Below are 27,885 nucleotides of genomic sequence, written 5' to 3'. Positions count from 1 at the left end.
CTGCCGAAAGAGGGCGCGGGCGGCTCCGAGGCTGCTCCTTTCGGCAGCTAGGCGGGCCGCAGGGCGGAGCGACGGGATCTTGCGAGATTCTCGCGCGGTGGGTGCTGAGGGTCCAGCATGGCGGACTCGGGGCGGCTGTTCAAGCGGGGTTCCTGCCGCGCCTCTTGGCTGCGGGCCCGAAAGGCCCGGCCCCAGCTCATCCTCAGCCGCCGACCCCGCCGCCGGCTGTGGACCCTGCGTTGGTGCAGTCGGCGGCGCCTACGGAGGCGACTCCTGCAAGCCCAGGCTGCCGGCGTGGACTGGAGGGAGGGAGTCCGCCAGGTGTCCCGCGTGGCGGCGGCCCGGAGACCCAAGACCGCGATCCCCAGCCCGATCCCTAGCCCGACCCCGGCCTCCGAACCCGAATTCGAATTCGAACCCGCCTCCGGTTGTCCCCGGCTTCTCCCCATCCCGCCGGCGCGGGCAGTGGGGCCTGGCCGCGCGTTGCTGCTGCTGCCCGTCGAACAGGTAAGTAAGGGGCGCCGGCAGGAGACCCCGAGGGCAGGGAGGGCTGGAGAGGCAGCCCCGGGAGAGCTGCAGGTTAAGACACGACCGTGATTTTCAGGGCCTGTTAACTCGGCTGCAAGTCGGATTTAAGTCCATCCTGTTGGTGGTCTAGGCTCCCCTGAGCAGCAGGGTAACAGGTACCCTGTAAAGGGGTCCCTAGGCCTTAAGGGCTAAAGGGACTTTATTTTATTTTTTGTTTATTTATTTTTTTGAGGACAGTCTCACTGTTTGACCCAGGCTGTAGTGCTGCGGCGCGATCTCCGCTTACTGCAGCCTCCGCCTCCGGGTTCGAGTGCTTCTTGTGCCTCAGCCTCCCTAGTAGCTGGGACTACAGGCGTGTGCATCACCACACCCGGCTAGTTTTTGTATTTGTATTTGTATTTGTATTTTTCTTTCTTTATTTTTTTTTCACCTAAGACAGAGTCTTGCTCTTGTTGCCCAGGCTGGAGTTCAGTGGCGCAATCTCGGCTCACTGCAACTTCTGGCTCCCGGGTTCAAGTGATTCTCCTGCCCCTCCTGCCTCAGCCTCCCAAGTAGCTGGGATTACAGGTGCTCGCCACCATGTCCGACTGATTTTTGTACTTTTAGTAGAGATGGGGTTTCGCGTGTTGGCCAGGCTGGTCCTGAACTCCTGACCTCAAGTGATCCACCCACCTCAGTCCCCCAAAGTCCTGGGATTACAGGCGTGAGCCACTAGGCTCGCCAATTTTTATTTAATTTGAGAGGGAGTTTCACTCTTGTTGCCCAGGCTAGAGTGCAGTGTCGCAATCTCAGCTCACTGCAGCCCCCACCTCCAGGGATCAAGTGATTCTCCTGCCCCAGCCTCCCAAGTAGCTGGGATTACAGGTGCTCAGCACACTCCCAGCTAATTTTTGTGGGTTTTTTTGTTTTGTTTTTTTTTTGAGACAGAGTTTCGCTCTTGTTTCCCAGGCTGGAGTGCCATGGCAATCTCAGCTCACCCAAACCTCTGCCTCCTGGGTTTAAGAGAGTCTTTTGCTTCAGCCTCCTGAATAGTTGGGATTACAGGCATGTGCCACGATGCCCAGCTAATTCTGTATTTTTAGTAGGGATGGGGTTTCTTTTTTTTTTTTTTTGAGATGGAGTTTCGCTCTTGTTACCCAGGCTGGAGTGCAATGGCGCGATCTCGGCTCACCGCAACCTCCGCCTCCCGGGCTCAGGCAATTCTCCTGCCTCAGCCTCCTGAGTAGCTGGGATTACAGGCACGCGCCACCATGCCCAGCTAATGTTTTGTATTTTTAGTAGAGACGGGGTTTCACCATGTTGACCAGGATGGTCTCGATCTCTTGACCTCGTGATCCACCCGCCTCGGCCTCCCAAAGTGCTGGGATTACAGGCTTGAGCCACCGCACCCGGCCCGGGGTGGGGTTTCTTCATGTTGGTTAGGCTGGTCTCAAACTCCCGACCTCAGGTGATCCGCCTGCCTCAGCCTCCCAAAGTGCTGGGAATACAGGCGTGAACCACTGCACCTGGCTTAATTTTTGTATTTTTAGTAGAGATGGGGTTTCATCATGTTGGCCAGGCTGACCTGAAGTGTTCCTCTTGCTTCAGCCTCCCAAAGTACTGGGATTACAGGTGGGAGCCCAGTCGCCCTGCCCTGAAAGGGACTTTAATAGTAAAAAACAGAACAAAACAGGTCAGGCGTGGTGGCTCATGCCTGTAATCCCAGCACTTTGGGAGGCCGAGGCGAGCAAATCACAAGGTCAGGAGATCGAGACCATCCTGGCCAACATGGTGAAACCCTGTCTCTACTGAAAATACAAAAATTAGCTGGGCATGGTGGCACGCACCTGTAATCTGAGCTACTTGGGAGGCTGAGGCAGGAGAATCACTTGAACCTGGGAGGCGGAGGTTGCAGTGAGCTGAGAGTGCGGCTACTGCACTCCAGCCTGGGTGACAGAGCAAGACTCTCTCAAAAAAAAAAAAAAAAAATACACACACACACACGTACACACGTATGCACAAGACTCTGTCAAAACACACACACGGGCCGGGCGCGGTGGCTCACGCCTGTAATCCCAGCACTTTGGGAGGCCGAGGCGGGTGGATCACGAGGTCGAGAGACCGAGACCATCCTGGTCAACATGGTGAAACCCTGTCTCTACCAAAAATACAAAAAAATTAGCTGGGCGTGGTGGCGCGTGCCTGTAATCCCAGCTACTCAGGAGGCTGAGGCAGGAGAATTGCCTGAACCCGGGAGGCGGAGGTTGCGGTGAGCCGAGATCGCGCCATTGCACTCCAGCCTGGGTAAAAAGAGCGAAACTCCGTCTCAAAAAAAAAAAAAAAAAAAAACACACACACACTCGTACATGTACATATGCCAGGCGCAGTGGCTCATGCTTGTCATCCCAGCACTTCGGGAGGCCAGGATGGGTGGATCATGAGGTCAGGAGTTCGAAATCAGCCTTGCCAACATAGTAAAACCCTGTCTCTACTAAAAATACAAAAATTAGCCAGTCGTGGTAGTGCACGCCTGTAGTTCCAGCTACTAGGGAGGCTGAGGCAGGAGAATGATTTGAACCCAGGAGGCAGAAGTTGCAGTGAGCCCGTATTGCACCACTGCATTCCAGCTTGGGCGACACAGTGAGACTTTGTCTCCAAAAAAAAGCTTGGGAAAAAAAAAAAAAAATATATATATATATATATATATATATATATATATATATATAATATAAAGTATGGGCTGAGCACAGATGACTCACACCTGTAACCCCAGCCCTTTGGGAGGCTGAGGTGGGCAGATCACCTGAGGTCAGGAGTTCAAGGCCAGCCTTGCCAATATGGCAAAACCCTGTCTTTACTGAAAAATACAAAAATTAACCAGGCATGGTGGTATGTGCCTATAATCCTAGCTACTTGGGAGGCTGAGGCATGAGAATTGCTTGAACTCGGGAAGTGGAGGTTGCAGTGAGTCAAGATCGCACCAGTGCACTCCAGCCTGGGTGACAGAATGAGACTCTGTCTCAAAAACTAAATAAATGAAGTATGTTATGGTCACCTAGTACAATGTGATCCATTACTTATCTGTTACTTGGAAATCAGTTACCTTTTTAAATTATTTTATTTTTCTTCAACTTATTTATTTATTTATTTATTTTATTTTATTTTATTTTTTTTTTTTGAGACGGAGTTTCGCTCTTGTTACCCAGGCTGGAGTGCAATGGCGCGATCTCGGCTCACCGCAACCTCCGCCTCCTGGGTTCAGGCAATTCTCCTGCCTCAGCCTCCTGAGTAGCTGGGATTACAGGCACGCGCCACCATGCCCAGCTAATTTTTTGTATTTTTAGTAGAGACGGGGTTTCACCATGTTGACCAGGATGGTCTCGATCTCTTGACCTCGTGATCCACCCGCCTCGGCCTCCCAAAGTGCTGGGATTACAGGCTTGAGCCACCGCGCCCGGCCCAACTTTTTTATTTTTTATTTTATTTTATTTTATTTTATTTTATTTTTTTTTGAGACGGAGTTTCGCTCTTGTTACCCAGGCTGGAGTGCAATGGCGCGATCTCGGCTCACCGCAACCTCTGCCTCCTGGGTTCAAGCAATTCTCCTGCCTCAGCCTCCTGAGTAGCTGGGATTACAGGCATGTGCCACCATGCCCAGCTAATTTTTTGTATTTTTTTTAGTAGAGACGGGGTTTCACCATGTTGACCAGGATGGTCTCGATCTCTCGACCTCGTGATCCACCCGCCTCGGCCTCCCAAAGTGCTGGGATTACAGGCTTGAGCCACCGCGCCCGGCCTTTTATTTTATTTTTTAAAGACTTTTTTTTTTTTGAGATGGAGTTTCACTCTTGTTACCCAGGCTGGAGTGCAATGGCGCGATCTCGGCTCACCGCAACCTCCGCCTCCTGGGTTCAGGCAATTCTCCTGCCTCAGCCTCCTGAGTAGCTGGGATTACAGGCATGCGCCACCATGCCCAGCTAGTTTTTTGTGTTTTTAGTGGAGATGGGGTTTCACCATGTTGACCAGGATGGTCTCGATCTCTTGACCTCGTGATCCACCCGCCTCGGCCTCCCAAAGTGCTGGGATTACAGGCTTGAGCCACCGCGCCCGGCCTCCTTTTTTTTTTTTAAAAAAAAAAAAAGATGGGATTTCACCATGTTGGCCAGGCTGGTTTTTAACTCCTGACCTCAGGTGATCCACCCACCTCAGCTTCCCAAAGTGCTAGGATTACAGGTTTGAGCCACAGTCTTCAACTTTTAAGTTCTGGGGTGCATATGCAGCAGGATGTGCACGTTTGTTACATAGGTAAATGAGTGCCTTGGTGGTTTGCTGCACAGATCAATGCCTCACCTAGGTATTAAGCCCAGCATCCATTAGCTGTTCTTCCTGATGTCCTTCCCCCAGACTTCCACAGGCCCCAGAGTGTGTTGTTACCCACCATGTATTCATGTGTTCTCATAGTTCAAATCCTACTTATAAGTGAGAACATGCTGTGTTAGGTTTTCTGTACCTGAATTACTTTGCTGAGGATGACAGCTTCCAGCTCTATCCATGTCCCTGCAAAGGACACGATCTCGTTCCTTTTTATGGCTATACCCTTTCTAAAATGTTTGTTTTATTTAATTTTTATTTATTTATTTATTTATTTATTTGAGACAACATCACTCTGTTGCCCAGGCTGCAGTGTAGTGGCATGATCTCAGCTCACTGCAACCTCTGCCTCCCGATTCAAGCGATTCTGATGCCTCAGCCTCTGGAGTAGCTGGGATTACAGGCAAATGCCGAGCTAATTTTTGTAATTTTAGTAGAGATGGTGGGGATAGGGCTGGAGGTCAGGTAGAGGGGGTTTGCCACATTGTCTATGCTGGTCTCAAACTCCTGGCCTCATGTGATTTCCCCCAGCTCCTCCTCCCAGAGTTCTGGGATTACAGGTGTAAACCATGATGCCTGGCCCAGTATTTATTATTGATGGAATGCAGTCGTGTAATTATGGCTCACTGAAGCCTCTACCTCCCAGACTCCCAAGTAGCTAGGACCACAGATGCATGCCACCGCACCCCTGCTAAATTTTAAATGTTTTGTAGAGAGAGAGAGGTCTTACTATTGCCCAGGTTGATCTTGAACTCCTAGGCTTAAGTGATCCTCCTGCCTCAGCTTCCCAAAGTATTGGGATTACAAGTGTGAGCTACTGTGCCTGGTCTTACCTGCCTTTTGATGTATGAACAGCAAGTTAAAATTTTAGAATGTTTCAGTCATGGCCAGTTGCAGTGGCTCACACCTTTAATCCCAGCACTTTGGGAGGCCAAGGCAGGCGGATTACCTGAGGTTGGGAGTTCAAGACCAGCCTGAGAAACTCCATCTCTAGTAAAAGTACAAAAATTAGCCGAGTGTGGTGGCAGATGCCTGTCATCCCAGCTACTCAGGAGGCTGAGGCAGGGGAATTGCTTGAATCTGGGAGGCAGAGGTTTGAGTGAGCCGAGATTGGACCACTGCATTCCAGCCTAGGCAACAAGAGCAAAACTCTGTCTCAAAAAAAAAAAAGAACGTTTCAGTCCTTAGTGACAGGATCTATAATATTTGTTGTTTCTGTTTTCTTTCCCTGCTAGGGTTTTACTTTTAGTGGCATCTGTCGTGTGACTTGCCTCTATGGCCAGGTGCAGGTGTTCGGTTTTACCATCAGCCAAGGCCAGCCTGCCCAAGATATCTTCTCTGTGTATACCCACTCTTGCCTGACTATCAATGCGCTTCATTACTCGATGCCTGAGAAAAGCAAGAAGGAACTCAAAAGGGAAGCCCGGATGTTACTCAAATCTCATCTTAACCTGGGTAATGAAAAGAACTGGGTAATAATTTACTGAGGACGTACTGTAATAAGGCTAATTAATAATTTTTCCATGCTTACTATGATCTAGACATTGTGCTAAGAACTTTGCTATGTATCTCTCTAGACCTTTACAAGGGTCCTGGGAGTGAAAGTACTATTATTATTTATTTATTTTTTTTTTTTTTTTGAGACGGAGTTTCGATCTTGTTACCCAGGCTGGAGTGCAATGGCGCGACCTCGGCTCACCGCAACCTCCGCCTGCTGGGCTCAGGCAATTCTCCTGCCTCAGCCTCCTAAGTAGCTGGGATTACAGGCACGCACCACCATGCCCAGCTAACTTTTTGTATTTTTAGTAGAGACGGGGTTTCACCTTGTTGACCAGGATGGTCTCGATCTCTCGACCTCGTGATCCACCCGCCTCGGCCTCCCAAAGTGCTGGGATTACAGGCTTGAGCCACCGCGCCCGGCGAAAGTACTATTATTTTCACCATTTTACAGACAAGAAAAATTGTTCAAGGCCACAAAGTTATTATGTGACAAACCTAGATTGACTTCTTCTCCCAGGTGTGATCTTAGTATGCAATATGACCCCCTGAAAAAGGCTCTCAACTGTAATCCCTGTTCTCCTAAAGTTTATAGTTTAGCCGAGGAGATGGCAGTCCTAAAGGGTGTGGAATATAATGAAATTATTACTTCTAAGGTGGTTTATTTTTCTCTTTACAGATGACAGGCGTTGGTCGATGCAGAATTTTTCTCCTCTGTGTTCCATTGTGTTGCTGGAACATCTGAAAACTACCACTGTGGACTTCATAAGCAGCTATCCAGGTGCATCCTACGTTTTTGTGCAAGAGGTAGAACCCATTTTCTTTCAGAGTTTTGCTAATTACTTGCACCAAAACAGTGATATCAAATGACTATGCATGATGTTGCCTTGGAAGAGCAGTTTGTCTGTCACAAGAGCGCTCTCGGCCCTCTCCCAGGCACTTCCTTTCCCAGGCACTTCCTCCAGCCGCTATGTAGGTCCTACAGAATATACTATGTGTTTATGGAAAATAGCATAGAAAGGTACATCATGAAAAATGTTCATCCTCCTCTCCTTAGCTTTATTCCTCAATGAGAGCCACCATTTTATTCTGTAGTTGGTTAAGTGCTTTTTTGGGTTTTTATTAGCACCGCACTCTAACCAACTGAACTAAACTAACCAGCCCTGCTTTTTTGGGTGTTTTGTTTTGTTTTGTTTTGAGACGGAGTTTCGCTCTTGTTATCCAAGCTGGAGTGCAGTGGTGTGATCTCGGCTCACCATAACCTCCGCCTCCTGGGTTCAGGCAATTCTCCTGCCTCAGCCTCCTGAGTAGCTGGGATTACAAGCACGCGCCGCCATGCCCAGCTGATTTTTTGTATTTTTAGTAGAGACGGGGTTTCACCATGTTGACCAGAATGGTCTCGATCTCTTGATCTCGTGATCCGCCCGCCTCGGCCTCCCAAAGTGCTGGGATTACAGGCTTGAGCCACCGTGCCTGGCTTTGTTTTGTCTTTAAAACAGAGTCTCGCTCTCTCTCCCAGGCTGGAGTGCAGTGGCACGATTTCTGCTCATGAACTCCTGTGCTCAAGGATCCACCTGCCTCCAAAAATGCTGAATTACAACGTGAGCCACCGTGTCCGGCCTCATCTCTAAATTTTTGCTGGCTGTATTATTGATTTCCTTCAGTTCTATTACTGTCATTGCCTCTCATGGGCCAGTAGGTGGAGTCTAATCTACAGGATTGGCAGACAGACTGGACATGTGAGGTGTGAGGAAAAATCAAGGAATCACAGCAGGGTTTTTGGCTTAACCACTGAAGTACACGTAGTCGCCGTTGGGGACACTGCAAGAGGAGTGGGTTTCGATTTGTTAACCTTGAGGTGCCGGGTAGACATCCAGCTGGGCGTGTCAAGTGGGCAGTTGATTATGTGAGTCTGGAGTTCAGGGAAGAGTTGGGAGGTGTAAATATGGGAGCCTTTGGCAGAGAGGATACCCAGGCCACCAGATTCGATAATAATGCTGATGGAGTTGAATAGATAGAAACAAGACAGTTCCAGCTCTGAGTCCTGGGGCACTCCAAGAAAAGGTCCAGGCAAAGATGAGGGAGCAGAAGATATTCATCGGGATTGGCTAAAAACCCAGCATGTGATGTCTTGTAGGTCAGGAAGTCTTTGAAGGAGACTTAACTGAACAGTGGTGACAGATGCTGTTGGTGGTCAGGTGAGACCTGAGAAAGCACCATCTGTAGAGGCGGGAAGTAGCCTGATTGGAACAGGGTCAGGCGTCTGGGTGGAGAGGGACTCCCGAGTTTGGTAAAAGCGGTAAAGGGAAGCAAAGAAATGAAGTGGTAGTTGGGTAAGTATGATCAGGAGAGATTTGCAGTTTTGTTAAGATGGATGAAAAAAATTTGCTGGAACATGGCAGATGGGAATGATACAGAGGAGAGGGGAGGTGGCCAAGCACCAGAGGATGCCGAACTGTGTCTGTAACTCGGCTACCAGGGATGGGTCGGGTTCTGGCATCATGTGGCCTTAGGAGCACAGCCAGGTCATTGATAGTGGCTGGAGGAAGTGCCTACGAGAGGGCCAGAGGAAGCAGAAGGTGTCCTCTGATTATTTCCTGCTGCACTGGGAAATGGAATCAAGGTCATCGCTGTGTGGGAAGCAGATAGATATGAGGTGGGTGTCGGGAATCTGAAGTGAAAGGGGAGAGGAAATGAGAGTGGGACAGTGAGCAGACTGTTGTGATTGCCTGTTAGTCACTCAGAGTCCAGTAGCTGGACCAGGACCGCAGAGGTGGGGCTGCAATTGCCTGTCCCCAAGCATTTGCTGCTGAACGCGAATGCTCCAGACGCCATGGGGAAGTCACATTCTTTTTTCATTTATTATCAGCTTTATGTGTTTTTTCTGGAACTTCACCACCACTGTTCATATTTCTTACGCTCTTTCTTGGATACTTCCCTCCCTATCCCGTCTTCTGGATGTCAGTAGGTTCTGGAGTTGTTTTTTCGCATAAGGGAGAGAGTAAATTTGATTATCTAATTTTGTTAAATGTTCTTTTGCCCTCAGCGATTGATAGTTACACACAGTATAGAATGGGTGGTTCAAAAGCCTTTTTTCTCAAATTGTTGGAGGCTGTGTTCCATTGTTTTCTAGAATCCAGCATTGCCAATGGGAAGCCTCACACTAGGCTGCTTCTCATTTCTTCTTCTTTTTTTTTTTTGAGATGGAGTCTCAGTCTGTCACCCAGGCTGGAGTGCAGTAGCATGATCTTGGCTTGCTGCAACCTTTGCCTCCTAGATTCAAGTGATTCTTCTGCCTCAGCCTCTCAAGTAGCTGTGACTACAGGTCTGCAACACCATACCCGGCTAATTTTTGTAGCTTTTTTTTTTTCTTTTTCTAGAGATGGGGGTCTCGCTATATTGCCCAGGCTGGAGTACAGTGGCTATTCACAGGCGCGATCCCACTACTGATCAGCATGGGAGTTTTGACCTGCTCTGTTTCCGACCTGGGCTGGTTCACCCCTCCTTAGGCAACCTGGTGATCCCCAACTTCTGGGAGGTCACCATATTGATGTTGAACTTAGTGTGGACACCCAATCGGCATAGCGCACTACAGCCCAGAACTCCTGGGCTCAAGCGATTCTCCCACCTCAGCCTCCCGAGTAGCTGGGACTACAGGCACGCGCCACCGCACCCAGCAATTTTCATAGTTTTCATAGAGATCAGGTTTTACCGTATTGGCCAGGCTGGTCTTGAACTCATGACCTCGTGATCTGCCTGCCTCAGTGTCTCAGAGTGCCGGGATTACAGGCTTGAGCCACTGCGCCCAAACTCTTTATGATGTCTTTATTCTCAGGGTTGATGAATTGCAAGAGGATGTGCTCGCGGGCGTGTCCCTTCCTTCATCCTCTTCTGTGGTGAGCTGGTTCCATCTGAGCCTTACCTGCTTCAGCAAGGGCCTGCTCTTCCTTTCCGTGGGTTGCTTTTCCAGTCCTTCTGGACTTCACAGACATGTCTGCTCCCTCCTTCAACTCTGCTTGCAATTTCTATGAGTTTTTGCTTTATGTTTTCAGAGGTTGCCTTGACTTGATTCTACGTCACCCCCCTAGTCTAGAGCCAGGCCTCCTGCTGAAGGTATCCTGTGCAGTCACGCCTCGCCAGGCATTTTCTTTTTCTTGTTAGTCTCCTGCAGAGGCAGTGGCAGCTCAGGAGAAAGCAGAAACTGTGAAAACAGGCGTGAACCACTTTAGGAATAAATAGAGTTGGCAACATGTGTGGATGGGTTGGATTTTGGGGCACAAGACAAAGGAAGGAAATAATTTATCTTCTCTGGCTCACAACTCTGTGAGCCTTGTTTAAATTTAGTACTGAAGAAAAAAAATGTGCCTTTTTTCACCTTAAAGTTTAAATTGTTGATTTCAGGGTCCATCTCCCCAGATGAATCCTGAACATTTAGCCTTGAGGTCTGTTGGCATCAGAAAAGAGAAAAAAAGGAAAGGCCTTCAGTTAACGGAGAGTACCCTGTCAGCCCTGGAAGAGGTAGTCAGTGTTTCCTGTGGTGAGTAATACACACTGATCACCCTCAGTTCTGTTCACCAAACGCCCAGAGGATTATTACTCATAATTCGTGTCCAAGGAAGATGGCTAATTCTAGGAATCAATGTTTGTTTCCCCTGCAGAAGAAGTAGATGGCTGCCCCGTCATTCTGGTTTGTGGATCCCAGGATGTCGGAAAGTCAACATTTAATAGATACCTGATTAACCAGTTGTTAAATAGGTAAGAGTGCTTTTCTTACGGCCTTGATACATTGCTAGGTTTTTGGCATGAAGCGGGATTTTAGCGGGATTTTTGATTTGGTTGGAGTGCTTCGTGGCTTCTAGCTGGAGATGACATACAGCTCGAAAGCTGCCCAGCCGAAGCATCTGCTTCTCACTGCCCTCTGTTTTGCAGTATGTGGCAATGCTGTAGCGTGGGCTGACTTGCCCTTGCCTTCAGGGAACTTCCAAGAGGAGACACTTGGTCCCAGAGTCTGTATTTATAAATTCTGGTGTGTGTGTGTATGGTTTGGTTTTGTTTCGTTTTATCCACCAACTTCGCCTCCCAAAGTCATGTGTGTATGTTTAAATTTTTTTTTCAGAAAGGGTCTCCCTCAGGCTGGAGTGTAGTGGCACAGTCATGCTTCACTATAGCCTTGAACTCCTGGGCTCAAGTGATCCTCCTGCCTCAGCCTCCTGAGTAGCTGGGACTACAGGCATGGGCCACCACGCCCAGCTAATTTTTTTATTTTAATTTTTTGTAGCAATGAGCTCTTGCTATGTTGCCTAGTCTGGTCTTGAACCCCTGGGAATTTTAATTTTTTTTTTTTTTGAGACCAGGTCTGGCTGTGTTGCCCAGCCAAAAGTGCAGTGGCACAAACTTGGCCTGAGTTCAAGCAGTCCTCCCACTTCAGCGTCCCAAGTAGCTGGGACCACAGTAGCACACCACCACACCTGGCTAATTTGTTTTGTTTTGTTTTTGTAGACAGAGGAGGTTGCTGTGTTGGCCAGGCTGGTCTTGAACTCCTGGGCTCAAGCAATCCTCCTACATTGGCCTCACAAAGTGCTGGGATTACAGGTGTGAGCCACCGTGCCAGACCTGAAATTTTACCTTTAAAACACAGCAGAGGTAGGTTATGGTGGCTTACATCTGCAGTCCCAGAACTTTGGGAGGCCAAGGTAAGAGGATTCTTTGAGCCAAGGAGTTCAAGTCTACAGTAAGCTATGTCACACAACTGCACTCCAGCCTGGGTGACAGAGTAAGACTCTGTCTCAAAAAAAAAAAAAAAAAATTCAGGCCAGGTACAGTGGCTCACACCTGTAATCCCAGCACTTTGGGAGGCTGAGGCAGGTGGATCGTTTGAGGTCAGGAGTTCAAGACCAGGCTGGCGTACATGGTGAAACCCCATCTCTACTAAAAATACAAAAATTAGCCAGTCATGGTGGTGGGCACCTGTGATCCCACCTACTCTGGAGGCTGAGACGGGAGGATTGAATGAACCGGGGAGGGGGAGGTTGCAGTGAGCCAAGATCATGCTGTTGCACTTCAGCCTGGGCAACAGAGTGAGACTCCATCTTAAAAGAAACAGGTTGTCCCCATGTTATGCATGGACAGTGTGACCATGCCTGCACCACATTTTCTCTTGACTTGTTTTTATTTTTTATTTTTTGGCATGCCCATCTTAGGGTCTGCTCTGGGATCTCTTGACTTGTTTTTAATCACTGATTGTCGTCTTTGGGGCATCACTTCTAAAGGGCTGCCTGCGTGCTGTGGATTATCCCTGTGTATCCCATGAAATCTTGACTGTCTGATTATGCTTTCTACAGAGTAAAGCTAGTTAGGATTTTCTTTCTTTTTTCTTTTTTAACAATTTGCAGTCTTCCCTGCGTTGACTATTTGGAATGTGATCTGGGACAGACAGAATTTACCCCTCCTGGTTGCATTTCTTTACTTAATATTACAGAACCAGTTCTGGGTATGTATTATGTATTTCTCGAATGTCTTGGTTTTATAAAATTCATATGTAATGATGCTTACGGAAACTAAAAAAATAGAACAGTATAAAATATTAAAAGTGAAAATATGCCTACCCAACTCATGGTCTTTCCATAACTGCTTCTCTAACCTCCAAAAAACAAACTATGGTGCTTTTCCATTTTAGGAAATGGGACTGCTATTCATTTTGTGTTATGTAAATTAGAAACACATCTTTCCCTAATATCACATCTTATGTACAACTATCTAACCCAAGAAATGAACACGGAATCAATACTGTTCATCAAGCCAGATGTGATGGCTCAGACTTGTAATCCCAGCACTTTGGGAGGCCGAGGCGGGTGGATCACCTAAGGTCAGGAGTTCGAGACCAGCCTGGCCAACATGGTGAAACCCCGTCTCTACTAAAAGTACAAAAATTACCTGGGCACGGTGGTACATGCCTGTAGTCCCAACTACTTAGGAGGCTGAAGCAGGAGAATCACTTGAACCCGGGAGATGGAGGTTGCAGTGAGCTGAGATCATGCCATTGCACTCCAGCCTGGGCGACAAAGTGAGACTCCCATCTCAAAAAAAAAAAAAGAAAGAAAGAAAGAAAAAGAAAAAACATAAAAAAGAAAAAGTAAATAAATAAAGCCATGACTTTATGCCTCATTCTGATTCCAGCCTTTCCAGCCTAACACCCCAGGGGTCACTCTGGTTAGCCTTCCTTGCTTTCATATTTGTAAGTTCTTTCTCTGGTGGTAAGAAAGCTGGCTGTGATTATTTATACTATATTTACATATTTGCTCAGTCTTCTCTGGACTATACAGGCCACTTCCTCTGCTGCTGGCTGCCTCACATCCCTGCCCCTACTGGCCCCAACCTTGAAGGGAGCCTCGCTGGCTGAACTCCAGCTCCCATCGTAGTGGTCACTCTGACAGTGAATCTCTGTCACAGATGGCCTCGCTGCAATCACACTGACCCAGGCCATCTCCCTGCTGACCCTGTCACACGCAGTCCTGGTCACTGGCTTGCTGAGTGTGCTGGCCTGCCCTCATTAGCTGCTGCTCAGCTTCCTGTACCTGACCAGAGGAGATGTGTCATGATTAGGAGTGGACGCAGGAACCAGGCCTCTGGGTTCAAGCCAGCTTGCTATTTACTGGCTCACTGACCTTGTTCAGGTCAATCTCTTTCCCAATTTCCTCATCTGTAAAAATGAAGATACTACTATCTGCCTCAGGGTCGTTAGGAGAATTAGGGGCTCTATCTGAAAGGCCTAGGGCAGAGTCAATGCTGTATTCCTGTAAGAGACATGTGGTTATTCATTGTCCTTTCACCGGGATAGAAGCCCTTCAAGAGTGGGGACGTTTGTCTGTTTTGTTTACAGATATGTCCCAAATCACTGGAACAAGCCCAGCAGTTAGCAGATTTGTGTGTTTGCTGAATGAATGGCCATTGTAGGACATAATTGGCATTAGCCATTTATGTGAAAGTGAGCATTTCTTTGTGTTAAGTTGAAAGCTTAGATTTCCAAAAATGGAATTGGAGTGTCCCTGTAGGTAGGATGGTCTCATATTTCCTAATGTTCTTTGTTAGTGATGATGGCTGAAATAAAACCCTCCCCACCTTTTAACTAGCCAGGATTGATTACTCATCCTACCATACTCATCTCATTACTCACCTTTGTCTTCTTAGGACCACCTTTCACTCACCTGAGGACACCACAGAAGATGGTATATTATGGGAAACCTTCTTGTAAAAACAACTATGAGAATTATATTGATGTAATAAAATATGTGTTCAGCGCTTACAAGAGAGAGTCCCCTCTCATCATCAACACTATGGGATGGGTTTCAGGTAAGCCGCATCCGCACATCTGCAAGGGAAGGACAGGCAGTGTGAGTAACTGTTGACTTTTTTTTTTTTTTTTACCTTTTTGTGGAGAACGGAGTCTCGCTATATTGCCCAGGCAGGTCTCGAACTCCTGGGCTCAAGCTCTCCTCCCACCTCTGCCTCCCTAAGAGCTGGGATTACAGGCGTGAGCCACAGCGCCTGGCAGCTGTTGACTTTTTTTTTTTTTTTTTTTTTTTTTTGAGACGGAGTATCGCTCTTGTTACCCAGACTGGAGTGCAATGGCGCGATCTCGGCTCAGCGCAACCTCCGCCTCCTGGGTTCAGGCAATTCTCCTGCCTCAGCCTCCTGAGGAGCTGGGATTACAGGCACGCGCCATCATGCCCAGCTAATTTTTTTGTAGTTTTAGTAGAGACGGGGTTTCACCATGTTGACCAGGATGGTCTCGATCTCTTGACCTTGTGATCCACCCGCCTCGGCCTCCCAAAGTGCTGGGATTACAGGCTTGAGCCACCGAGCCCGGCCAGCTGTTGACTTTCAAACATCCACATCGAAGCCCAGTTTTTTGGTTGGTTTTTTTTTTTTTTTTGAGATGGGGTTTCGCTCTTGTTACCCAGGCTGGAGTGCAATGGCGCGATCTCGGCTCACCACAATCTCTGCCTCCTGGGTTCAGGCAATTCTCCTGCCTCAGCCTCCTGAGTAGCTGGGATTACAGGCATGCGCCATCATGCCCAGCTAATTTTTTTTTTTTTTTTTTGAGACGGAGTTTCACTCTTGTTGCCCAGGCTGGAATGCAATGGCGCGATCTCGGCTCACTGCAACCTCCGCCTTCTGGGTTCAGGCAATTCTCCTGCCTCAACCTCCTGAGTAGCTGGGATTACAGGCACACGCCACCATGCCCAGCTAATTTTTCAGTATTTTTAGTAGAGACGGGGTTTCACCATGTTGACCAGGATGGTCTTGATCCCTTGACCTCGTGATCCACCCGCCTCGGCCTCCCAAAGTGCTGGGATTACAGGCTTGAGCCACCGCGCCCGGCCTTAAGTTTTTTCTAGTTTTAGTAGAGATGGGGTTTCACCATGTTGACCAGGATGGTCTCGATCTCTTGACCTCGTGATCCACCCGCCTCGGCCTCCCAAAGTGCTGGGATTACAGGCTTGAGCCACTGAGCCCAGCCAGCTGTTGACTTTCAAACATCCACATCGAAGCCCAGTTTTTTGGGTTTTTTTTTTTTTTTTTTTTTTTGAGGCGGGGTTTCACTCTTGTTTCCCAGCCTGGAGTGCAATGGCGTGATCTCAGCTCACTACAATCTCTGCCTCCTGGGTTCAGGCAATTCTCCTGCCTCATCCTCCTGAGTAGCTGGGATTACAGGCACGCGCCACCAAGCCCAGCTAATGTTTTGTATTTTTAGTAGAGACGGGGTTTCACCATATTGACCAGGATGGTCTCGATCTCTTGACCTTGTGATCCACCCACCTCGGCCTCCCAAAGTGCTGGGATTACAGGCTTGAGCCACCGTGCCCGGCCTTGGTTCTTTTTTTTTATTTAATTGAGACAGGATCTCACTCTGTCACCCAGGCTGGAGTGCAGTGGCGTGATCTTGGCTCACTGTGTGCTCTGCCTCCCGGGATCCAGTAATCCTCCCACCTCAGCCTCCCAAGTAGCTGAACCACAAGTGTGTGCCACTATGCCCAGCTAATTTTTGTAGTTTTAGTAGAAATGGGGTTTTGCCATGTTGGCCAGGCCAGTCTCAAACTTCCAGCCTCCAGTGATCCCCCCACTTCGGCCTGCCAAAGTGCTGGGATTACAAACGTGAGCCACTGCACCCAGCCAAAGTCCAGTTTTAAGACCATCTTTTCTTTGTCTTAGAACAAAAGCACCCATTTGTAATACGAATGTGTCACTGTTCTTGAGTGCGTCAGCTGTGCTAATGTCTCCTTCCTCACAGACCAGGGGCTCCTGCTCCTCATTGATCTGATCCGACTGCTGTCTCCCAGCCACGTGGTTCAGTTCCGCTCTGACCACAGTAAATGTATGCCAGACCTTACCCCGCAGTATGTAGATGACATGGACGGCTTGTACACAAAAAGCAAGACCAAGATGAGAAATCGAGGTTTCAGACTTGTGGAATTTGCAGACGCTTTGGAATTTGCTGATGAAGAAAAAGAGATTCCAGTTGAGTTCACTGGACATAAACTGATACCTGTGTATACAGATTTCGCATTCAGAATAACCCCAAGAAATAGGTAACTAAACCTCATTTGGCTGAAAAACTACGTTTTCTTCCGTTGAAAAAGGCCTGCCATTCTTAATTCCTTTAAAGGCCTGAGTCCTCTAAAATCTTCAGGTCTCTGCCACAGCTGTGCATTTGCAAAGAAGAACCAGTTTTTTTCTGAACTGTTATTCCCAGCGGAAATATCCAGAAGTGGCCCCTACCTCTGGCTGCCAGCAGCTTTGATTTAAAGGAGAGTCTTTTTTTTTTTTTTTTTTTCGAGACGGAGTTTCGCTCTTGTTACCCAGGCTGGAGTGCAATGGCGAGATCTCGGCTCACCGCAACCTCCACCTCCTGGGTTCCAGCAATTCTCCTGCCTCAGCCTCCCGAGCGTTGCTTACAGACAGGCGCCACCACGCCCAGCTAATTTTTGTATTTTTAGTAGAGACGGGGTTTCACCATTTTGACCAGGATGGTCTCAATCTCTCAACCTCGTGATCCGCCCGCCTTGGCCTCCCAAAGTGCTGGGATTACAGGCATGAGCCACCGCGCCCGGCATTAAAGGAGAGTCTTTACCTTCCTGTTTTTCCAGTCAGGGTCTGTCAAGTGGGGGCAGCTTTAGAAAGCCCAGTACTCTGAAAATACGGCCTGTGTGATGACAGCTGTGGGAGGTGGCCGTGTAGGGTTAAATCCTGACTTACCTTGTTCTGAATTGCCTTTCAGAGAATTACATAACAAAATTCTTCGAGAGCTGTCTGTCTTGAGTTACCTTAGCCAGCTGCAGCCCCCGATGCCAAAACCACTTACTCCTTTACATAGCCTGACACCCTATCAGGTAATCTGAACGTACAGAAGAAATTGTCTTCATTTTGTTAACACACAGCGTCTGTGGTTTTCTGTGTGCTGGTCACTCTTCTAACCACGCCATAACTCGTCGCTCATGTAATCCCCAGAACGACCCAGTGATCTAGGTTCTATCGTTACTCCCATTTTACAGATGGGGAAACTTGAGATGCAGAGAGGCTGAGGGACTCAGCACAAGGGGCCAGGCTCTCATGCAGGCCCAGGCAGTCCAGCTCAAGTGACTGCTCTTAGCCGTGGCGCTGTGATGAGGATGAGTATTGCTCTGTGCTGGGTTTGAATGTCCCACCTGGTCCCAGTGGCTGCTCCAGCGCTTCCCCTTTTCAGCTGTAGAACAGGGGTGGTACTGGACCTCAGAGAGTGATTGTATGGATCCAGGGAGCGTTCACAGTGGAACCTGGCACCCAGAGACCCAGAGAGCACTCTTTTTTTTTTTTTTGAGATGGAGTTTTGCTCTTGTTGCCCAGGATGAAGTGCCGTCGGGCAATCTCAGCTTCCCGTAACCTCCGCCTCCTAGGTTCAAGCGATTCTCCTGCCTCAGCCTCCCGAGTAGCTGGAATTACAGGCATGCACCACCACCATGCCCAGCTAATTTTTGTATTTTTGGTAGAGACGGAGCTTCTTCATGTTGGTCAGGCTGCTCAGGTGATCCACCCACCTTGACCCCCTAAAATGCTGGGATTACAGGTGTGAGCCACCACGTTTGGGCAGAGAGCACTCACTCTGAAAGTATTTCACATTACTATTGTCAAAAGTGGATTCCAACACCAGAGTATTTGCAGCTTGGAATCCAGGGTGCTAAGAATTATTTTCGGAGGAAAGCACGATAACGTTAGGATTGAGGATGAAGGAGAAACAAAACTAGTGGCAGGTGACACTTCTGAAATGCTCACTCTGCAGTACTCTGTTCTAAGCCTGTCACAGCGCCACTGCTCGCCATGGTCCTGTTACTATCCCCATTTTACAGATGGTAAAACCAAGGCCAGGGACTGGGAGTCAGCTTGCCCGAAGTGGTGTAGTCAAAGTTGAGGATGAGACTGAAGCCTGCACTCCGGGCTAATTTTTGCTTTTTTAGTAGAGGCAGGGTTTTGCCACGTTGGCCAGGCTGGTCTCGAACTCCTGACCTCAGGTGATACACCCACCTCAGCCTCTCAAAGTGCTCGGATTATAGGTGGGAGCCACCGCCCCCTGCCATTTTTATTCTTTTTTTTTTTTTTTTTTTTTTTTTTTGAGACAGAGTTTCACTCTTGTTACCCAGGCTGGAGTGCAATGGCGCAATCTCGGCTCACCGCAACCTCTGCCTCCTGGGTTCAGGCAATTCTCCTGCCTCAGCCTCCTGAGTAGCTGGGATTACAGATGACAGGCACGCGCCACCATGCCCAGCTAATTTTTTTTTTTTTTTTTTTTTTCTTTTTTTTTTTTGAGACGGAGTTTCGCTCTTGTTACCCAGGCTGGAGTGCAATGGCGCGATCTCGGCTCACCGCAACCTCCGCCTCCTGGGTTCAGGCAATTCTCCTGCCTCAGCCTCCCGAGTAGCTGGGATTACAGGCACGTGCCACCATGCCCAGCTAATTTTTTGTATTTTTAGTAGAGACGGGGTTTCACCATGTTGACCAGGTTGGTCTCGATCTCTCGACCTTGTGATCCACCCGCCTCGGCCTCCCAAAGTGCTGGGATTACAGGCTTGAGCCACCGCGCCCGGCCATTTTTTGTATTTTTAGTAGAGACAGGGTTTCACCATGTTGACCAGGATGGTCTCGATCTCTTGACCTCGTGATCCACCCGCCTCGGCCTCCCAAAGTGCTGGGATTACAGGCTTGAGCCACTGCGCCTGGCTTTATTCTTTAGAGATAATTTTGGGTAGGCATTTTGGCAGACCTAGCTTTAGATAGCTGGCTAATCTAATTGTAGAAATTAAAAGTAGTCTTTCAAAGTAGCAATGAATAGAGTGAGATGCAAATTCATTTTCCAGGTCCCTTTTAATGCAGTTGCACTCCGGATTACCCACTCTGATGTCGCCCCTACCCATATACTGTATGCTGTGAATGCCAGCTGGGTTGGTCTTTGCAAGATCCAGGATGACGTCAGAGGATACACGAATGGGCCCATCCTGCTTGCCCAGACTCCAATCTGTGACTGCTTGGGGTTTGGTGAGTCTGAGAGTAAAACATATCTGTCCATAAACCTACTGAAAAGGATCCACTGCTTCAACTGTAAATGACTGGTCTTGACCTTGTAGCTGTGTCTAAGCTGCAGAGGTCAGAGAATTGCCCACTTGTCTATACAGCATGCCTTAGGGCAGGCATCCCCAAACTATGGCCCGCGGGCCGCATGTGGCCCCCTGAGGCCATTTATCCGGCCCCCCGCTGCACTTCAGGAAGGGGCACCTCTTTCATTGGTGGTCAGTGAGAGGAGCACAGTATGTGGCAGCCCTCCAGCGGTCTGAGGGACAGTGAACTGGCCCCCGGTGTAAAAAGTTTGGGGACACCTGCCTTAGGGGTTGGGGCCAGGAAGGAAGCAGCTGTTTCTCTGCTTCGTCTGCCAGCTTCTATACATGTAGGCTTCCTGAGGGCCTGGGCTTGGCTTGGCCCTCTTCTTGCTCGACACTTCTCCCCTAGGCTGCCTCAGTCACTGCTGGGCCCGAAATCCACCTTGAGGTGTTCCCTTTCCGCCGTGTCCTCCAACACAGCTGCGCATGCGGGTTCCAAACCACCTTGCCAGCGGGTATCTCCAGAGTGTCTCAGAGGCATGCAGACCAGGGGCCCTCAGGATCCTCCTGCCTGCACCCTCCTTGGCATGCAGACCTAGGGCCCTGAGGGTCCTCCTGCCCATACCCTCTCCTCCTTGCCCCAGGCTCATGCTTGGTCCATTGGAAGATTCACTCTGATGTCCAGGTCAGACCCTGGCCCCTCCTTGGCATCCCCTGGTCTTCATTTGCTACTTTCAGCCCATTAGCCAATCTGGTGGCTTCTGTCTTCAAAATATGTCGGTTTCCTCCACCTCTTCTCACCTTGCTGGTCAGCCACCAGCATCTGCTGAAAAGTTTCTTAACTGAACTTTCCACTTCCACTCTTAAAAACTTTATCCCCACAGCCAGGAATGACCTGAACCCAGGTGCAGCTGTGCCACAGCCTGGCACTTCCCATCGCTCAGATCCAGGGTCTGGACCAGGTCTCGAAGTGCCCAGCGGGATTGGGTCCCCACCTCCTTGACCAGCCCTGGCTTCCTGAGGTCAATAAATGTGTAGTTTTGGAAGGATGTGGAGCTAAGCAATCCCAAATTAGCAAAGTCCTGAAATGCACATTTCAGATTTGGACAACACTGTATTTCTCAAAAGCATTTCCGGCCGGGCGCGGTGGCTCAAGCCTGTAATCCCAGCACTTTGGGAGGCCGAGGCGGGTGGATCACGAGGTCAAGAGATCGAGACCATCCTGGTCAACATAGTGAAACCCCATCTCTACTAAAAATACTAAAAATTAGCTGGGCATGGTGGCGTGTGCCTGTAATCCCAGCCACTCAGGAGGCTGAGGCAGGAGAATTGCCTGAACCCAGGAGGCGGAGGTTGCGGTGAGCCGAGATCGCGCCATTGCACTCCAGCCTGGGTAACAAGAGCGAAACTCTGTCTCAAAAAAAAAAAAAGCATTTCCGTGGAAATCGTGTCATTTAGTACACACCATAAAGGAGGAACAGTGATGGGGAAAGGTCAGGTTATTTTCTGTATGTTCCTTAGTGGTTGATTTTTCTCCATGGCCTGTACTCACCTTAATTAAAACAATCTAAGACTTTTTTTTTTTTTTTTTTTTTGAGGCAAAGTCTTTCTCTGTCTATTTGGGCTCACTGCAACCTCCACCTCTTGGGTTCAAGTGATTCTTGTGTCTCAGACTCTCAAGGAGCTGAGATTATAGGTGCGTGCCACCACACCCGGCTGATTTTTATATTTTTAGTAGAGATAGGGTTTCACCATGTTGGCCAGGCTGGTCTCCACCTCCTGGCCTCAGGTGATCCGCCTGCCTTGGCCTCCCAAAGTGCTGGAATTACAGGTGTAGCCCCCGCGCCCGATCCAGTTTAGGACTTTTGCATGTAGACCATTGTGGTTCCTCATAGCTGAACAAAGGGAAGGTACAAACAGTCTGAATTTTCAAGGACTCCATCTCTTGGCTTTTTGTATTTTCTGTTTTTTTCAGCCTCCTGAGTAGCTGGGATTACAGGTACACACCACCAGGCCCAGCTAATTTTTTCTGTTTTTAGTTGAGGTGGGGTTTCACCATATTGCCCGGGCTGGTCTTGAACTCCTGAGCTCAGGCAAACCACCCACCTCTGCCTCCCAAAGTGCTGGGATCACAGGCATGAGCCATTGCACGATGCCAGCTCTTTGTATTTTCAAAACAAAACAGAACAGAAATAAAGACTTATGTTCAAAGCCATTCTGCAGTTTCTTTTTTTTTTTTAATTTTATTTATTTATTTATTTTTTTTATTTCGCTCTTGTTACCCAGGCTGGAGTGCAATGGCGCGATCTCGGCTCACCGCAACCTCCGCCTCCTGGGTTCAGGCAATTCTCCTGCCTCAGCCTCCCGAGTAGCTGGGATTATAGGCACGCGCCACCATGCCCAGCTAATTTTTTGCATTTTTAGTAGAGACGGGGTTTCACCATGTTGACCAGGTTGGTCTCGATCTCTCGACCTTGTGATCCACCCGCCTCGGCCTCCCAAAGTGCTGGGATTACAGGCTTGAGCCACCGCGCCCGGCCCCATTCTGCAGTTTCTAGTGGAGGGGAGGTTGGATGTCTTCCGAAAGGCTGATGTTTGTGTTGTGCCCCTGTCTTGAAGGCATCTGTAGAGGCATTGACATGGAGAAGCGGCTGTACCACATCCTCACCCCTGTGCCCCCAGAAGAGCTAAAGACTGTGAATTGTCTGCTCGTTGGTGCTATCGCCATTCCACACTGTGTCCTGAAGTGCCAGGTGAGCCTTACCCTGGGCACGGCCCTGGAAGGAGCCTACTCAGGCCCACAGGAAGTGAGAAGCTGAAGTGGGGTCAAGGGTCATGGGAATGGGTGATCTGGGAAACCTGTGCTTTGTTGTAGATCCTGAATGAGGCAAGGCAGTGTCAGGGCTGCCTCCCAGGCCTGAGACGATGAATCACTGTCACTCATGGTCCAAACTCCCGTGGTGGAGACTTTACCACAGGAGCGAGCAGAGGCCCTCCCAGGGTTGCCCTCCTAAGGACAGTCTTCAGAGGAATCACAGGACCGGGCCAAGGCGTCTGTGTGCCCCAGAGCCAGCCCTAGGGGCTTCGAATAGGCTCTGCGGACAGGATGTTCCTACCATTCTCATCCTCTGGTGTCCCTTATTTGAGAGGGATGCACACTCCACCCCATTCAGCCTCCTGCTGTTTGCTGTGTTCGAGGAATGTGACAGTAGGGAGGCACTGGCAGGTTTGTTACCAGGCCCGTTGCTTAAAGGGGGCTCTGAAGGAAGGGATCAAATGCCTTAAAAGTGCGAAGTCCTGGCCGGGCGTGGTGGCTCACGCCTGTAATCCTAGCACTTTGGGAGGCCGAGGTGGGTGGATCACCTGAGGTCAGGAGTTCAAGACCAGCCTGGCCATCATGGTAAAACCCCATCTTAAAAAAAAAAAAAATTTAAAAAAGAAAAAAAAAGTGAGAAGTCCCTACTCAGACGGTGTCACTGTGACACTATCTTCTGGGTGCGAGAGAGAGCGCTGTAGACCCCTCTAGGCTGGACCTGAGGTGTTCCTATGCCTTCTCTTTGTGTTTCCATTTCAGCGTGGGGTCGAAGGGATAGTACCTTATGTCACAACGGATTACAATTTTAAACTTCCTGGAGCATCAGAGAAAATTGGAGCCAGAGAACCTGAGGAGGCACATAAAGAGAAACCATACCGAAGACCCAAGTTCTACCGAAAAATGAAGTGATGCTCGTGTTTTTGCTAAGGGAAGAAACGTTCCTACCAGAAAGCCTTGTCTCAGGCCTGACCACAAGAGGCATGATGGAGTTTCATGGCCATGAATGGCATCCGTATTAGCAACAGTGTTTTCTGTGTAATTCGTGAATGTCGTACGGTAGTCTTAAGTTTCTCTTTTAAAGCTGCATGAGCTAGAATTTGCTCTGGTCTTCTGTGAGCTACTCATACTTGTCTGGTGTGCTTTCCAGAGGGAGTAAAATGGCAGGAAACAGTTTATGTGCCATTAAAACAGAGATTCCTCAGAAAGTTCTTCAAGGACCTGGTTATTAGAATCAGGATAAAAATAAGGAAACTGGGGCCATAACAATGTACCGAGAAGGAAGGACGAAGGTTGACCTGCGGGGTCTCAAGCATCATGGACACAAGGGCTCGCCGCACGCAGACCTGGGGGCCAGTGGTCTGTCTCCTTGGAGCCAGTGTGGATGCTCACAGCTCTGGGGTGGTCATTTCATCCCAGTCCCTTTGGTGCAGTGGTACTTGGTCTATTACATTCAATCAATCAAGGTTTAATAGATAGGGCCAGGCATGGTGGCTCACACGCCTGTAATCCTACCACTTTGGGAGACTGAGGCCAGAAGATTACTTGAGCCTCAGAGTCCCATGTTGGAGTACACCAACTACTCCAGCCTAAGCAACAGAGTAAGACCTTATCTCTCAAAAAGGAAAATAAAAATTAAAACTTTTTTTTTTTTTTTTTGAGATGGAGTTTCGCTCTTGTTACCCAGGCTGGAGTGCAGTGGCGCGATCTCGGCTCACCGCAACCTCCGCCTCCTGGGTTCAGGCAATTCTCCTGCCTCAGCCTCCTGAGTAGCTGGGATTACAGGCATGCGCCACCATGCCCAGCTAATTTTTTGTATTTTTAGTAGAGACGGGGGTTTCACCATGTTGACCAGGATGGTCTCAATCTCTTGACCTTGTGATCCACCCGCCTCGGCCTCCCAAAGTGCTGGGATTACAGGCTTGAGCCACCGTGCCCGGCCTAAAACGTGTTTTTTAATAGATAAGTTAGGACTCCAGAGCCCTTCCTTTTTTTTAATCCTGGGTTTTATGCTGAGGAAATTGCTTTGCAATCTGGAAAACCTTTTCTGGAGGCTCCTAAGAAGATTTGTCCAAATTGACTTCTGATCTGAGGCCAAAGACAACCACAGGGCAGAGCTGGAGACTGGGCTGTTTGGAAGAAGGACTGGCAGACCAGCTCCTGGGAAAGCTGCGCTTATCTGTGTGAGGCTGGACGTGAATCTGCACCTGTGAACAACTCTGCCGCTGAGAGCTTTCTTCTGGGGGTGCTGGAGGCTGGTGACCAGATGGTCACTCTTCATGCCCTTCCTGGAGCTTCCGGCCGTCTGTCCTCTAGGTTGGAAGTGGTTTGCGTAAACATGTGATGGGACCAGGTCGCAACATTGTTGTGTTGCAGGCAGCAGGATACTTAACTGGGGCTGAGGTTCACACTGGTATTGTGACACCACTTTGTCAGAATTTCATCTTCCCAGCACCATCACCTTGTAAGACTATTACTAGGATGTGTGGGTTTTAACACTATTCAATTAAACTTGTTATTATTGTCTTTAGTATTTTATGGTGGCCCCTCGGCATCTCTTAGACCCAACAGCAGAAGGCTTAAAATAAGCACAGGAAGCCTTGCTACTGTGATTTGTTTTGACATCTTTGAGACCAGGGTTCTGGCTTCTTGGTTGCTTCTTATTCGCATTGAAATCTAGCTCGTTCACATCATGTTTTACTCTGTCGGCCTTGTAAAGAATTTTAAGATAATCCTCCACCATCAGCTTTTTGCCCTTCTCCAATTCCTTATATCTTCACAGAGATACTCAGGCAGGTCATTCGCAGCAAGGCTCTGGAAGAATGAAACTGGTGCCCTTTAAATGCCGGCCTGTATGAAGGTCAAGTCTTTTTCTTCAGTCCCTGTCAGTAAAGAAAAAAACGTTCCTAGAGGGAGCTGTCAGGTGTTGGTCAGGTGGCCGTACTGGGGCTGGAGTTGGCCCCAGTAGAGACGGGGTTTCACCATGTTGACCAGGATGGTCTCGATCTCTTGACCTTGTGATCCACCCGCCTCGGCCTCCCAAAGTGCTGGGATTACAGGCGTGAGCCACCGCGCCCGGCCCCTCTTTTCTCTTCTTTTTTGAGACAGTTTGGCTCTTGTTGCCCAGGCTGTAGTACAGTGGTGCGATCTCGGCTCACTGCAACCTCTACCTCCTGGGTTCAAGTGATTCTCTTGCCTCAGCCTCCTGAGTAGCTGAGACTACAGGCATGCGCCACCACACCCAGCTAATTTTTTATTTTTAGTAGGTGGGGTTTTCACCATACTGGTCAGGTTGATTTTGAACTCCTGACCTCAGGTGATCTATCCACTTCAGCCTCCCAAAGTCTTGGGAGTACAGGAGTGAGCCACTGTGCCCAGCTAGTGTTAGTGGCTTTAAGGGCATTCAGAGGCAGGACAAAATTGGACTTTGTTATTCGACAGTCCATTATGGGTTGGATTGGTTAGTAAGGAGTTCTCCGTTGGAGCTGTTTTTTTACAAAAACATAGTATTTTCTTTTTTGTTTTTTGAGATGGAGTCTTGCTTTGTCACCAAGGCTGGAGTACAGTGGCGAGATCTCAGATAACTGTGACCTCTGCCTCCTGGTTGAAGCGATTCTCCTGCCTCAGCCTCCCAAGTAGCTGGGATTACAGGTGCATGCCACCACACCTGGCTAATTTTTGTATTTCTTGCAGAGTTGGGTTTTCACCTTATTGGTCAGGCTGGTCTCAAACTCCTGACCTCAGGGGATCTACCTGCCTCAGCCTTCCAAAGTGCTGAGATTACAGGCATGAGCCACTGTGCCCAGCCTTCTTACTAATTTTTGTATGTTATTTCCAAAGTATCCCAAGTAGCTGGGATTACAGGCATCTGCCACCACACCTGGCTAATTTATAGTAGGGACGGGGTTTCACTATGTTGGCCAGGCTGATCTCGAACTCCTGACCTCGTGATTTGCCCACCTTGGCCTCCCAAAGTGATGGGATTACAGGTGTGAGCCACCACGCTTGGCCAATACATGCTTATTTTAAGCAGATGTCACAATAGGCAACTTAAAAAGTGAAAAGTGGCCTCTGTTTCCCGGGTTCAAGGGATTCTCCTGCCTCAGCCTCCCGAGTAGTTGGGATTACAGGCATGTACCACCATGCCTGGCTAATTTTTTTTTTTTTTTTCAAGACGGAGTTTTGCTTTTGTTACCCAGGCTGGAGTACAATAGCGCGATCTCGGCTCACCGCAACCTCCGCCTCCTGGGTTCAGGCAATTCTCCTGCCTCAGCCTCCTGAGTAGCTGGGATTACAGGCACGCGCCACCATGCCCAGCTAATGTTTTGTGTTTTTTAGTAGAGACGGGGTTTCACCATGTTGACCAGGATGGTCTCGATCTCTTGACCTTGTGATCCACCCGCCTCGGCCTCCCAAAGTGCTGGGATTACAGGCGTGAGCCACGGCGCCCAGCCTAATTTTGTATTTTTAATAGAGATGGGGTTTCTCCATGTTGGTCAGGCTGGTCTCAAACTCCCAACCTCAGGTGATCCACCCGCCTCGGCCTCCCAAAGTGCTGGGATTACAGGCATGAGCCAGTGCGTCCGGCCTACTTTTAAAATTTTATAAGCAGCTCACGTATGTAGAAAATGATCCTCCAGTCCTCCACCACATCATATGTAATCACTGACACTGAATTGTGTCTGCTGGGGATAGTCTGTGTGTTTGTGTGTATGTGTGCATGTGTATTTTACAAAATATGTATAGTTTCTGTCCAGCTCTTTTCAGTTAACTGATAAACTTCTGTATCATTAAATATTTTTGAGAACATGAATTTAATTGTTGTGTAATTTTTATGTAGATAGTTCATTTTATTCCAGGAAATCACTTAAGTGCCTAGAAGAAATCAGCAAAAAAGCATTGGAAGGGAAAAAAATGTTGGAAGGAGATTACTGAAGTGTGGAGACTCCAGCAAATGCTTGTGATGTGTGTGTGCTTTGTTGTGTGTTTTGTTTTTCTTATTGAGTTGGAGTCTCCCCTCTGTTGCCCAGGCTGGAGTGCAGTGGCACAACCTTGGCTCACTGCAGCCTCCAC

General features: G+C 48.7%; 1 protein-coding gene across 1 annotated transcript; it reads left to right on the top strand.

Annotated features, from left to right (window-relative positions):
- Nucleotides 1-70: 70 nt before the first annotated feature.
- NOL9 (nucleolar protein 9) lies at nt 71-27,625 on the top strand. Its single transcript, XM_039473954.2, has 12 exons — nt 71-507; nt 6,114-6,333; nt 7,055-7,182; nt 10,777-10,912; nt 11,034-11,130; nt 12,768-12,865; nt 14,563-14,724; nt 16,667-16,964; nt 17,654-17,765; nt 19,764-19,941; nt 22,620-22,753; nt 23,575-27,625. Exons 1-12 carry the CDS (start codon nt 118-120, stop codon nt 23,722-23,724), a joined length of 2,103 nt encoding a protein of 700 aa, XP_039329888.1. The 5' UTR covers nt 71-117; the 3' UTR covers nt 23,725-27,625.
- The last annotated feature ends 260 nt before the right edge of the window (nt 27,626-27,885 follow it).

Source organism: Saimiri boliviensis, chromosome 11, assembly GCF_048565385.1.
Source record: "Saimiri boliviensis isolate mSaiBol1 chromosome 11, mSaiBol1.pri, whole genome shotgun sequence".
Lineage (NCBI taxonomy): Eukaryota > Metazoa > Chordata > Mammalia > Primates > Cebidae > Saimiri > Saimiri boliviensis.
The sequence above is the reverse complement of the archived record's forward strand: the minus strand, read 5'-3'. Positions and strand labels throughout refer to the sequence as shown.